Source organism: Peromyscus leucopus, chromosome 4 (genome assembly GCF_004664715.2).
Source record: "Peromyscus leucopus breed LL Stock chromosome 4, UCI_PerLeu_2.1, whole genome shotgun sequence".
Lineage (NCBI taxonomy): Eukaryota > Metazoa > Chordata > Mammalia > Rodentia > Cricetidae > Peromyscus > Peromyscus leucopus.
Window position 1 is genome coordinate 138,103,179 of NC_051066.1, and position 14,672 is coordinate 138,117,850.

Below are 14,672 nucleotides of genomic sequence, written 5' to 3' on the forward strand. Positions count from 1 at the left end.
AAGAGCTACTGAAGAAAACTTCCTAACCTTAAAAGAACTTTCAGTTCATTTAAGTCCCACCTACACAGCACACACATCGACTGCAAACCAGTGCTGGGCCTGCCTCCATCTGTCTATGAGCAATGGGAAAGAGGTTTGCATCCAAAATGCATTTATCTCACTCTGAACTCCTGCATCTGTTACTTACTGGGGACTCAGATATGATATTTATTTCCAGGCTGGTAATTTATAACAGATTCAAGTGGCCCATACATTTTCAGGTGTGCAAACAAACATGCCAGCGGGCTGGTTCAGAGAGCAACATACCCCGGCCTCCAGAGGCACAGGCAAGGTTGACCTCATCCAGCTCATTATCCAAATAGAGTCATTTTAATGAATTGTCAAAATCCAATTATAGAGAATGGACTCTAGCTTGGATAGCTAGCTCTTGTCTTTGGGCTGTGATGAAGACCAGGACAAAGCAATAAAGACTAGATAGCTCATATCGCCCCCATCTCCCCCCCCACATTGTATTTTTGGTTATCAGGAATCCCTAGGAGACCACAGAATACAGTTCTGCTGGGATTTCAGGCAGGCCCCCAATTGTGATTCTCCTGCTTCCTGCCCTGTTGTGGTAACACCATAAGAGGGGTACTTTTATGTTTGGTGTCTTTTTGTCTCACCACTTTCCCCAGTGTCTTTTCCACACCCTGCTCTGTTGCTATGCGAGGTGACAATATAAATTGCAATGTAGGCACTCATGTCCTCAGGCTTTGAGGGGGCATTTTCTAACCAGGAGGGGAAGCAAAAGTGCAGAGGCCAGTGGGAGGTTGGGACATATGCCCTTCTAGGTTCTTCCTTGCTGTGTTAGCAGGGGTTGGCTTCTCCCTGGCAGAGACAGACAGCCCTCTTCTTACAGTAACTCTATTCCTTTTATATCCATTATCTTATCTAGCCACAGAATTTTTGAGATCTCTTTGCCATCTCTAACCTCAAGATACTCCACACAATCCGCTTGGTTAGTCTGCCTCAGTATTATTCAGGCCCTTATTAAACTCTACCTGGTTAAGACCTGTGAGCCAGCTTGTTTCCTCTTGGAACCCTGATAGGCACTTTATAGCAGTTATCACACACTTGTGGGCTGACAGTTACCCATCATTGCAAAGGTAGTCATCAGAAAGGCCAGTATACAACAGGCCCAACGAGGATGGGATCCATGACTGCAGTCTCATTAGTCCTTGACACTAATCACTGAGATGCAGCTCAGGGCCTGACACTGCCTATTAGGCTAGCATGTGGTAGAGACATTTGGCCTGTCTGCACCGTCTACTTCTTACACAGAAAGGGAGGGGGCTATGCTGTGCTCTAGCTGCGCAGAGAATTAAAAGTCTAGCTGTGTGACCTAGGGCAGTGCTCTTAACCTCAATCCCTGGTTTCCTGTCTTTAAAGGCTTGCAAAACACTTTGTAATGACAGAACAGGACAGAAATGGAAGACCTGATTAGTACTGGTACTGTAGAGTCACTTGCATTTAAAGCAATTCCATTTGCTGCCTATACAACATGGAAATTTCTCAGTTTTACATGTAGTCAGGCATTCACTCTACTGTAGGTGTGGGTTTCCATTTAGATATTAAATGCCAGATAAATATGGCAACCTGGGCACACAAGACTATGCATGTGCTATATCCTTAGGATTGTCCTATGCATCTGACCACAGCCAAGGTGGGAAAGGAAAGAAACAAACTAGTCCAACCCATATCAACATGTGCTAGCTGAGTGTCCACTAAATGCATGCTGTGTGATGGTGCAGATGAAGGACCAGGAGAAAGAGTGCTGGGCTGGGACATTCAGCTATGGTTCATACTGAGCTTGTGTCACAGACCATCTAGATGACATTGGACAAGCTTTCCAATTTCTCCAAGTCTCAGTTTCCCCATATGCCAAGATAGAGTGATAAGAACCACCGTGAAGTGTTACCAAGAAGTCTTAGTAAGTTGACTCGCTTAATGCACACATAATAGGACCAGGGGTGACTCATTAAGAGCCTGCTACCATTGTTACTGCTTATTACTATTAGAGGAAACAGAGTTGGGCTCTCCTGGTTCAAAATCTAGCTCTTCCTCTCTTACCTCCTTTGGGAGGGATTCTAGGTACATTACCTAGCCTTGAGAGACCCAGCTTACTCATCTGGCTGTGGGTACTAGAGGTATTTAACCAGTGAGGTTGAAGTACTACTTAAGGTGACATACTGGTACATGAGAAGTGATTACTAATTCTTAGGTTACTATAACTCTTTCTTGTCCAGCTGGTTCTTTGTCAACTTCTAAGGCAGGACTGAGATGTCATCTCCTTCAAGCTTTCATTGGACTCCCTCTTGAGGCTTCAGTCTGACAGCCCCTGTTCTGGGAAGGTATCTTTTCTCATTGGACCCCTCTTACCAGACAGAATCCTTATCTGAAAGGTCAGTATTTCTAGCACACAGTGAAATGTCTGCTTGGTGTTTGTGAAATGACTATTAAAGGGGAAAGCTAGTAGAATGGTCAGTGGATGCTTAGAGCAACTTGCTCTTGCTGGATACAAGCTACTCAGAATTGGATTCCTCCTTGTGAAATCATCTAGGGGGCTATAGACATAGACTGCCCTTTTTATCTCCAAGGAAGCTCTAGTCCCAGGTCATGGTCACACAGCAGGTCCTTCATTAGGCGGGGTCCAATAGTGAAGTGGAAACCACTCTGGACATTGCAGACAGGGGATTCAACATGGAGAATTTGTTTTATGAGTTCTAGAGGAGTATGATAGCACAGAGGAACCATGGGTCAACCTCAAGATCAGCAACCCTTAGAGCCCCTAGATCAGTGGTTCTTAACCTGGGTGTTTCTGTTCACATAACACTAGTAACCCAGGCATGTAAGGCTCTATGTGGGTGCTCTTCCTTAGGACAGGCACATCTACCTAGCTATAATCAAGGGAGGGGAGAAAAGGAAGGAACCAGTCTAACCTGGATTGGCATCTGCTGGTTGAGTGTTCACTCAGTATAAAGTAGTGTTAGGTTCAAAGTTTAACAAATGCTTTTTGAACTAATGAATAAACTGATCCAGGCTATGCTATAAGAAAATTCATGAAACATGTTACTGTACTTCATAGCTGGTCTATAAATACATTCGAGAGTCTGAGGGATCAGTGGGAATCTGAGTCATTCTTCAAGATCTCTAGGCTCTGAGTTGAGTCCTGGAGAATTCATCTTGGATCAGTAATTCTGGGATATCTACTTGGCAGTTGTGGCCAGACTTCCTCTATCATACTCTCTTTCATTTCGGTGCATACCTTTCTTGGCTCCTGTTTGAACTGAGTCCCTTTATCAGTAGTGTCTGGACTGAGGTGGCAGGCTCTCTCCTACTTGATTTTATTAATTCCAGTCTCTTCTGTCTCTGTTCTACCTTTCTCCAGTAGCAGATGAATTGTAAAGCTCAGTGCTGAATGGGACCCCCTCATTCAAACACCCTCAGCAGTTTTCTCTTTCCTTGGGGGTTCCACCTTCTAAGTCATCAAGGATCTAGTGCCAACCTCATTTTCCAGTATTCCCACTGTACTGTTTCCACGATCCTCGGACAGAGATGATATGTATTTCTTTCCAAGCTCCATACTCTTGGCAAGAGCAGTTCTCTAACCAAAGGCACATCATCTCTCACTTTGATTTTGAATTTTACTTTTCATTCATTTGAAGCTTTGGCTCATATAATTTTCTGCTCACATATTTTATCTGGACTTATAACAGTCGTCAAGTTCTAGTTTACCCTAGTTTACCACAGATGTGCACAGCTTATCACTCTTCTGATATTTTTGAGGGTAGAGACCATGACATTTTTGGTTTTAATGGTCTTATAATATCTAGCATGTAGTGAGTCTTTTAAACATTTTGTTGCATCAATGGTTGTACCTTCAAATGAATGACTGCACAGACAGACACATACAAATTAATACGTGGATTGAATAAATCAAACTAGCAGTTTCCCTGGAGCCCCAAAGAGCAGATGACTCTAGTCTGCTCAAGAGCAGTTGGGTGGATAGTCAACTTTTGTCATACAAACTAGGGAAGAGCTACTTTCTGACTACCTTCTGGTAGGCAGGTTAAAGACAACCTTTAAGTTAGATCTTGAGTCTGGACAGTCAACCCTAGCCCATAGCTACTTAGCCCAGTCAAGATACTCACATCAATGTAGTTGGCATTGATGTAGTCAGAGTGGGGGTCTCCATCCAGCACCAACAGCCTCACCCGGGAGTGGTCATCTGCAGAGAGAACAAAAAGCAGGAAGTGGTAGATGAGAGGCTATGGGATGAGGAGTCAGTAGTTTAGAGCTGTCACTCCTTAGTGACTGCACAGCAGGAACTATGCCACTTTCTCACAGTTGTGTTATTTGTAGATGAGGAAGTAGAGGTACAGAGAGGTGACAAATCTGAAAAAGGACCCCTTTTCTACTTTCTATTCTTCATGATTTCACCATTACCTGAGCAGGTGTGTCACCTGCTTCCTAAGTCTTAGTGATCCCATCATCAATAAGGGGATGAAAATACCCGCCTTCATGGGATAATACAAGAGAGACTGATTAAGTACCCAGAACATAAGGTCATGGAGTCTGAACCAGTATTCTCAATTTCCATGCTTGCTTAACAACAGCAAGTTTACCTATTTCCCCATGGACACAAACTACTTTATGTTTGTCTCTTGGAGCACTGGTGCAGACAGATTGTTGGTAAGGTATTGTTATCAATACCATCATTAAACTGAGGGCTGGATCATTAGAAAAGAGGTCATCAATAACTAAAAGTCATGTTACTGAAAATGCCTTTTCAAACACAATCTAAACATAAACAAGATGTACGGGTTTTAGTTAATAACATGCTTGCTTCAAATAATGCCAAATTAGAATCACTTTAAATGGTACATCAGAAAAGGCTGGATAACCCTTTGCAATTAATTAAAGTCAATTCTGACATGCTAATATATATGCACTAGAGAACATCTTTTTTGGGTCTGTTGGGAAGGACTCTCAGTCTGCTACCTGGGTCACTGTGCACCTGCCATTACATACATACCTCATCTCCATCATACTCCAGGGCAGAGATGGGGTTCACAGTCAGTGGGATAGTGAGGTATGGGCATCCTAAGTCCTCATGGGGTTAAGGAGGGCAAACCAACTTTTCCTTTTAGACTTTTATAGGACTCCTAGGTTTATAGTTACATTTTCTGGTACTAACCCAAGTTTCTTGAGATACAGGTATTGACTGTGTTCTGTGTTCTGTTGCAGCCCTAAGGGATTAGCACACAGCAGGCACTCAGTGAGTGCTTGGTGAGTGTATAAGTGAATGGCCCCATTGGGTGCTACCAGCGATCTCATGAGAGTGGCAGAATGGTTCTGTTAGTCCTTGTGACAAATGAGCAAACTCAGGTTCATAAAAATTGGCCATATGACCAGTGAATGGTGCAACATAGAAAAGTGTGGGCCTGTTAACTCCAAGTTCATATGTTCCTACTTTCATAAAGCTCCAAGCAGGAGATTAGAAAGCATGTAAGTATTCACAGTGGGGGATAACCAGAAAAGTTATTGGTTGAGTGATGGAAGGAACTTTTTAGAAGTGAGATAATTTAGAAAAACAATAAAGAGATACTACCTTCGCAGGCTGGATGGAGAGAGAGATGGGGTGATATTTTCAGAACTCTATGATTGGGACAGCCTTCTAAGACTGGCACCCCCAGGGGTCTCTTTGACGGGAGTTGGACACAAGGAGGAGAGTCCCTGGTTACAAAGGAGTCATCTTACAGAGATCAGCTCCTTGAAATGCAACATCAACTAGAAGGCCAGAAATGGGTCCAGCTATGGGCAAACAGGCCCTGGGCTGGTATAAGACACCACTCATGTCTACTAACTCAGAGTCAATCACTAGTATCAACAGGCATTAGGCACCATGCTTGGATAATGTGTTATACCGGATACCCCTTTTCTAATTCTCCAAGGAGGGAAAGTTTCAATGGGAGCCACTAGAAAGGAGGAGTAGGTAGGAGATAACTCTGAATGGGTATGGGATAGAGATATAGTGTATAGCATAAGGAGAGTTTGAACTTAGACTTTACTGAATTTATTGTAAGTCCCCAACACTAGATACATCATCTTATTCGCTTTTCCCTATAAGTAGCTCTTTACCTTATCATGGTCACAGTGATGTGCTATTATGATTCTGATTTCACAGGTAAAGGAGCTCAGGCTCACAGAAGTCAAGCACTTTTACAAATTATATAGCCACTCTCTAAGGTTCATCCTGCTCTACCAACAGGACGCACTGTCCTGAGGAATTCCAAGTATCTCTGAACCCAGGCTATCAAGCCCTGTTACCAGCAGTTACAGAATCTGTAAGCCTCAGAGAAGGGAAATGTATATTATGTTTTCATCCAATGCTCTTATTAATGACTTAGTGACTCAAAGTCTCTTTTATTTATGAAGCTGATGAATTGCCTGCTATGCTAAGGAGGCAGATCAAAATTTCCTTTACTAACTGAGTTATGCTTGCCTGGAAACCACAGCAGTGGGAACAGAGGTTCTGGTTTAAAATGTTGAAAGGAGATATGTAGATCTGAAAGCAAAAATCATTAGAAACAAAGCAAAAGAAAGAAACTTACTATTTCTAATCAAGTATCCTTGTAGCACGAATCTTAAGAGTTCTCATTAATAAAAACAAACCTGAAGCCAGGTATTGGAGTGAACACTGGAAGATCAGAGGTGCAGAACAAGCCACATCTACCTCACCTTGCCAATTCCTCAGCTGATCCTGTTTACTCAGACTGGAAGCCTCTGAGTCCTTATTCAGAATGAATCTTAGCTGAACTGCTACTAGAAGCCTAAAAGCCTAACTAGCCCTAGTTCCTAGTTTTCATGCCTTATATACCTTTCTGCTTCCTGCCATCACTTCCTGGGATTAAAGGCGTGAGACATCATGCCTGGCTGTTTCCAGTGTGGCTTTGAACTCACAGAGATCCAGGTGGATCTCTGCCTCCAAAAGGCTAGGATTAAAGGTGTGAGTGTCACCATTTTCTGGCCTCTATGTCTATCTAGTGGCTGTTCTGTTCTCTGACCCCAGACAAGTTTATTAGTGTTCACAATATACTGGGGAACACAATATCACCACATATCCTTAAAGATTCTATGTCTCTAACCATCAGGGTGTCTACCATTATCTCCATTTATTTATTAAGAACACACTTGCTGAGTACCTACTATGTGCCAGCCTAGTTGAAGAGACTAAGAGAGTGTTACAGCAGGTGAGCTTCATGCTTAAGCAGTTGGGGCAATTTGTTCAAGGAGATGAATCATGAATGGAAGAGAAACATTAAGGTCTCGAAAGTGAGGGATAGTGAGCTTTGTGTACTGAAATGTGACTGAGAAATTAAAAGTGATCCATGGGCATCAAGGAAGTCTTTCTCTTAGAGGAAACTGTGGAATCAGGGACCCTGAAGGAGCCAACTCATTGTAGGAAGGTGCAGTGGGAGTAGGACTGTGGAAGACTCTTTTGTCTTGGGATCACTGATTGTGAGGGGAACAGGAACAAGAGAGGACAGAGGAGAAAGCTGGATTCGAGTGGAGTGTCCTCTATGCCACATTAAGGCACCAAGATGCAAGTACATAGGAAACTGAAAATTTAAATAGTGAAATATTACATACAGAACTGTGACAAAACACCACAATATCACCAAGTACTTGTCAATATTTGTAATAGGAATGATAACTCACTCATTGCTGGTGGAAACACACAATGGTGCAGCTACTTGAAAGACAGCAAGACCATTTCATACAAAATGAAGAATCCATTTACCATGTGATCTAGTAATTATACTCTTTGGTATTTACCCAATGTATTGCAACCTTATATCTACATTAAAAGCTGTATGTAAATGTTTACAGCAGCTTTAGTCATGATTGTAAAAACTTGGAAGCAACCAAAAATATCTCCAGTAAGTGAATTGGATAAATAAAAGGTGATATGCCATATACTGGAATATTATTCAGTGATAAAAAGAAATGAACTTACATGCTATAAAAGACATGGAAAAGACTTAAATACGATTGCTAAATGATGGAACCCAAACTGGAAGGGCTACATTGAATGTTGATACTACATATGGTTCTAACTATATAATACTCCAAAAGGGGAAAAACCGTGGAGTCTATAAAAACTTCAATGGTTGGCAGGGGCTTAGAAGAGGAGGAAGGAGTGTTAAATAGGTTGAGCAATGGGGATGTTTAGGGCAAGAAAACTATTCTATAAAATAGTGTAATTGGAATATATGCATTTTCCAGTTCTACAGAACCGAACAATACACAATGTGAGCCCTAATGTAAACTATGGACTTGAACTAATAATAATGGACCAATATTAGGCTATCAACTGCAACAAATGTTCTGCACTTGTGTGAAGTGTTGATGAAAAAGGAAACAATATGTAAGTGGTGCAGAATCTGTGCTTGCCACTCAGACTCTCTATAAAACTAAAATTGCTCCTAAAGAAATAAAAGATAGTGCCTGGCATACAGCAGGGACTCAATAAATGGAGCCTTGGGACTGGATTTAAGGTACAGTAGGGTGACATTAGAGACACCTAGAAAGCTGGTGTTCCCTATTTGTCAATCTGTCCCAAGACAAATCTGTTTATCTGCAGAGGACAAGAGTGACGCATGTGTTCCTTAAAGGACAGAATTCAGATACAGGTCTACCAGAAAGGCAATACAAAGAGTGGCAGTATCCTCATGGTTTATTTATCTGTTCTGGGAAATGCTAATATTATTCGGTGTCCCTTTCTTCTTCTAACTTTATGTAATTAGAAAGAAAAAAATTGTGTTTACCCACATGCACATGGAGAAAGATGGGGCAGCCAACGATGGCAAGAAGCTTATACAAGGTAATTTACAAGCAGCCCAGAATGTTCATTATGCTCCATCTACATTTTGCAAGCTTGAAAAACAGCTAATTTGGCATGCAGTCCTTGAGAGTCAAGACAAAGAGAAGAGTTATGTAGAGTCATATGTTAGAGGAGAAGCTCCCTGACTGTGAAGTAAGATGAAGGGACAGAATTCTGGATCCCCCAGGTGGAATTGGGAGAGAGATAGCCATTGGTAGATGGTAGAGGGCTATGAAGGACAAAACTGTCCCATGAACACAGTTGCAGGGGAGGGAGGACATCACCTTCTGTCTTCAATCTATCTGTTCTTTATGGCTTTAGAATGTGGACCAATGGTATGCTGGTAAATGTTTTACAAACAGCTCTCTGAAAGGGAAAAAGGTCTGATATATCATGTTATTAAGATCAATCCATGTGAGTCTATTTAATGGGTAATAGGGATTTATTAAGATTTATTAAGATATAAATTGAGGAAATACACTCATGAATACAGAATGGAGTAGACAGCTGAAGTCGTCCTCTGATCTGACCCAGAGCGAATCCACCTCACAGGCAGCAGGGTGTGGTGATATTGTGTTCCCCAAAATACTGTGCACCCTAATAAACTTATCTGGGGTCAGAGAACAGAACAGCCACTAGATATAGAGGCCAGAAAATGGTGGCACACACACCTTTAATCCTAGAGGCAGAGATCCATCTGCATCTCTGTGAGTTCAAAGCCACACTGGAAACAGCTAGGCATGGTAACAAGAGCCTTTAATCTCAGGAAGTGATGGCAGAAAGCAGAAAGGTATATACAGTGTGAAAACCAGGAACTTAGAGCCTGGTTAAGCTTTTAGGCTTTTAGTAGCAGTTCAGCTGAGATTCATTCCGGACAAAGACTCAGAGGCCTCCAGTCTGAGGAAACAGGATCAGCTGAGGAATTGGTAAGGCGAGGCTGTGGCTTGTTCTGCTTCTCTGATCTTCCAGCGTTGACTCCAGTACCTGGCTTCAGGTTTGTTTTTATTAATAAGAGCTTTTAAGATTCGTGCTACAGCAGGGAGAAGGGGCATGTGACTCTTTTCCCTCTCCCTTTAAGAGATCACATACAGCAGCAGGAAGTACCGCCTCCTTTGGGCCCTAGAGCCCAAATGTCATGGGCGGAGCAAACACCACTATGTCATGTGACTGATTTCTGTGGTGTAAATATTCCCACCACCACCTACTTCAAACCACAGATACACTAAAATTTTGTTGATAATATGTCTGCTTTTGTTCACTGACATGAATCAAGTGGAGTAGTCATTCACTAATAGAGACTCTTATCATACTCACAAAGCCACACATGCTCTGATTGCCTGGGAACCCAGTCATGTTCTCCTCTCCACACTTCTCTGGTAACCTTGGCCTTAAGTTGTTAAAATATCCTGCATTTGTTTTGCTCACGGAGCCTTTACATGTGCTGAGGCACACACTCATTTAAGATCATGCATCAGGATCACATCCTTCCTCTTATCATGGCTGATCCCTCATCACACCTGTAGCCCCAGCCTGTTCTGCCCCAATATTACAGCCAATTTCTATCTTTATTAGAAGAGAGCTAAAGGATTGTCTGAGCTGTGAAGACTGACCTGAGATTCCCCACTCCCTAACTAGATCATCATAGCACTTGGCTTAGGTCATAACATTCCTTGAACCTCTATTTATTCAACTATAACCCCCAAATTATATTTTGTTTTACTGCAGACTTGTACCAGAGATGAAAAGAGATCAAATATAACAAAAACCCAACATGCTACAAGAATCAACACAAATATCTAAATTCAGCTTTATTATTATTATCAACCAATGAATCTCCAAGTGTGATCTTTAGATATACAAATTCTTGGACCATGCTCCAGATTCCCTAAATCAGAAGCTGCAAGTAGAACCTTGTATGGTATGTTCTAGAAAGCTCTTCCATGATTATGGTGTACACCCTGTTTTGAGCATGCAAATCAATGTCTAGTTATTTTGCACAGATTTGTCCCAACTTTAATCTCTCTTGGGAAAGACCAGGAGACCTTACTGGAACTGGGCCATGAGGTCAAAGACCACTCAGTGGCAGGTGGCAAGGGATAGAAATTTATCTGTATGGAGAGTATAGGGTATTATATGGACTATTCTGGAAGGAAGCTGCATTGATACTATGCCATTTGATTAAAAAAAGTAACTCTGAGTGGCATATTGTACACCTTACTTCATGGATGGAAAACTCAAGGCCCAATGGAGTTCTGTCACTATATAGTGGCAGGCTGGCCCCTAAGACTCAATGCCTCACATCCCTCTATCCCCTGTTTCCTATTAACATCTCAGTCCCCAAAACTGGTCCCCCGTCTCTGTCTTGCTATTTCACAACTGCTCCAGAGGAGAAGGTTCAGTTTGCTCCTCTGCACAATTCTAACTAAAACACAAACCCCAGCTTCCCCTCCCTTTCTCCATCATCAGACAGAACCCAATAAATCAGTCATCTCAAGTCACATCCGCTTTAAGAGAGAATCACTTCAGAGAGGTGGGGCTGGGAGAGAATATCATTTGCATACTTTATAATCTTTCCTCCTGTCTTCTGGGCACTGCAGAGGGTAAAAAACAGGTGCAATTTTTCAGAGAAAAGAGATTTGACTCATTACAATGAATTGTGGAGCTGAAAAACCATTTCCTAGAAGTATTGGAAATGTTAATGCCATCATCTTGCACAAGTGGGTAGGGAGGAGGCAGGTAATTCCACAGGGACTGCCTGGGTACCTCATCCAAGCTAAAGGTCTAAACATTCAATCTTGATTGAATTACCCTTATTGAGACACAGGAGGTATAGCTTGGCCACCACACAAGGAGGACACACACACACATTCTCTGCATCCCCTTGTTTTGAAAGATCAATGCTAGCTGCTCACTGAATTTGGGACATTCCCAATGCAGAGCCCAGAGAGGGGAAGAATAGATGGGAAGAGTACCCAGAGAGGACAGAGGACAATGTTGTTCCTAGTGCATCTCCTTGCACCCTCAGCATGTCACCAGGCAGTACCCCACCAAGGAGCCTTTCTGAAAGGACAGTGGAAGCAGAACCAGAGTGGAGGAGTTAAGTTAGTGATTTTGGAGGGTCTCCCAGCAAATACCAGAAAGAAAGGAATCCAACAAAGGAGTACCACCCAGAATTGGCCACACTGGACAAGCAGACCTTAGTCTTGTTGCAGAGCTCTGGGAGAAGACAGGAAATATGGATATCCAGGGAGGGGAAGCTGTGATTTTTAGACACCCACTTGTACCAGCCATCAGTTGAAAGCAACCCCTGAGGACCCAGTGCTGTGGTCTGTCCTTCAAACAGAGAGTGATGGTCCAGTGGCCAGAACATCTTAGGAGAAAGACACAGATGCTGGCAGTAGAATTCGGGCCATGAACAAGAGAGTTTGGGGGGATATGGGGGATAACAATGATTTCTGTATTAGGAGAATCGTGTAGGATCCACCAAGAGCCACCTTCAGAGAGAACTAAGAAGGGCAGAAGCTGAGTGTCAGAAGAAATGATGTCATCCCAGTTCTCTTCCCAGGAGGCAGTAGAGAATCCTGCTATATGAGAGGGCCTCTAGGTTTGTTCTGGACTTGAGTCCTTCCTGGCCCTTCCCACTTTAGGAAGAGAACACCATTCTATAGAGCTTATCTGTTATGAAGTTGGGTTCTTGGGAGCACATACTCCTGGAAAGTATACATGTGGCTTCATGCACCAGAGAGATTCCTTGGCAAGAAACAAGTGGCATCCTGGCAGGTGACAGATCAGAGCTCTGGCCATGACAGTCCTATATACTCACTATGTGACTGTGTGACATTGGGAATCATTGATCTATCTCTGGGCCATCTCTCCTGGCTTGTCAACTCAGAGGCTAGACTGCCCTACATGAAAAAAATCCATGACTCCAAAGGTCACATTGGATGTAGATTTCATTTCCATTCATTTTTTAATATGGTTTTTCTACATTGGACTCTGACCTCATAGGTGAGAAATAGGCCAGAGAAATGGAGGGGATTTGCCATAGGTCGCCAAGAAGTTAACTGGCAGAACAGACTACAACTTGGTTCTCCCTGACCTCCTGTCCAAGACTCCAATACCACAGAGCCCAGTGATTTTTCTAAGATCTCCCCAAGGCTTAGGTAAAAGAAGCCTTAGCAAATGAATCTGAGCCCTGGGATTTGTGTTTTATGTTCTCCACCTGGTTCTATGATCTAGAAGGTTGGTGTCCAGTGACTATATGAGATTCTCAAAGTATCACTAGATAGCTTAAATAATAAGACTGCTGGGTGCTGTCTCCATGCCTTCTGATGCTGGAGGCTCAGGGAGGTGTATCTGATCATTAGCAATTCCATGAGCTCCAAAATGATTCTCTACGGTTGCCCAGGGACTACAGCTTGAGAGCCACTGGGCTGGCCCTGTTCTCTGGCTTCTCATGGGTTCAGCTACCAGACAGCAAAAGCATAGTGTGTGTGGAGGCAAGACAGCAGGGTCAGGGAACTTACTCCCCATCCCCCTTTGTTGGAGATGCCACTAGAGGACACACCTGTGCTTAGCCTGTCTCCAGGTCCTGGCAATTTCTCCCTGCAGAATCCTTGGTGGCTTCTAGTATCTTTGCTCCTAGATTACACCTTTATGAATGAACTTGTCATTACTTCTCAAAGGACACTCTTTGGGGGCTCCATCAGTTTTCCACTGGGATCCTGATGGATCACAGGACAGTGCCACTTTATGGAATCTGCAGCCCTTCTGAGAACTGCCTTTTCCACGTCATCTCTCTCCTGCCAAATCCAGAAAGCTCCAGAATGTCCACAGGGCTGGGGGTGGGAGATGGACACTTTGCTTGAAATTCCTTCTTGCTCACAGTCTCTGCCCTGGAGCTATCTGAAAGCAAAGAGCTTTGTTCTCACTTTGCCCATTCATTTCCTTCTGTTCCATTCCTTTCCATTTCTACTCCCTGGAAAGCCTGGTCTCCATTACTACATTCATTCTCAATGGGATCATTTGGAAGAAAGAGCTCTTTTACCAAGGTTTCTCTTTCACAGCTCTTTTAGGTGGCAGCCCCTGCCCTCCTCCTTTCCCCTTTAATCTTTGCTGTGCTCCCTGGCCTGGGCCTTCGTCCTCCACTCAGGCCTTTTGGGAACCTGGGCTCCTTGAGATGGTAATCACAGCTGGTTTTCTTCTTGTGCCAAGACTATTTCTGTTTACTAAGGCTGGGCAGGCCTGCCTTTGAGAGGGACACATATAAGGGTAGGGATACTTTCCAGGCCTCTGGGCTATTCCTCTTTAACCTTTTTCATTGAAACTTCAGGACTCCCCTTTTTTGTTCCCCTTTATGTCTTGTATTGCTCTTTGGACCCACAAGTCACCTGGACTATGTCTCTCCACTGGACCCAGTATAGTATATATACTAGCCCTGATGTGCGACAGTCACTGAACTTCAATTAGAAAAGATATTTATTTAAAACCACCAAGGGGACACTACTAAGGCTTCCAAATTTTCTCCATCTCTATTTTTTTCTCCAGGGGTGGATATAAGACAAAAATTCCAAGGCAAGGCATGTCTGTAGGAAGAGTGGCTAGCACTGGAAGGCTGGGGTTGGGGGGCAGAAGCAGCCTAGAAAGCTGTTGTAAAGCTCACTGCTGCTGGGAAAACCTGCAGTGGAATCTCTCTGGGAATCTAAAATGATGTGGAAGAGGCCCTTCTGTGGACTGGTGAGAAACT

The 14,672-nt window shown here is 43.1% G+C and overlaps 1 protein-coding gene across 11 annotated transcripts in view; it reads right to left on the reverse strand.

Annotated features, from left to right (window-relative positions):
* The window catches only part of Ptprt (protein tyrosine phosphatase receptor type T), a 1,105,165-nt gene that overhangs the window by 51,853 nt on the left and 1,038,640 nt on the right, over positions 1 to 14,672 (reverse strand). For all 11 annotated transcript variants that reach the window (XM_028868606.2, XM_028868602.2, XM_028868605.2 and 8 more), the window contains one exon: positions 4,191 to 4,267. In XM_028868606.2, the coding sequence (XP_028724439.1) occupies positions 4,191 to 4,267 (77 nt within the window). The remainder of the gene's footprint in view (positions 1 to 4,190; positions 4,268 to 14,672) is intronic.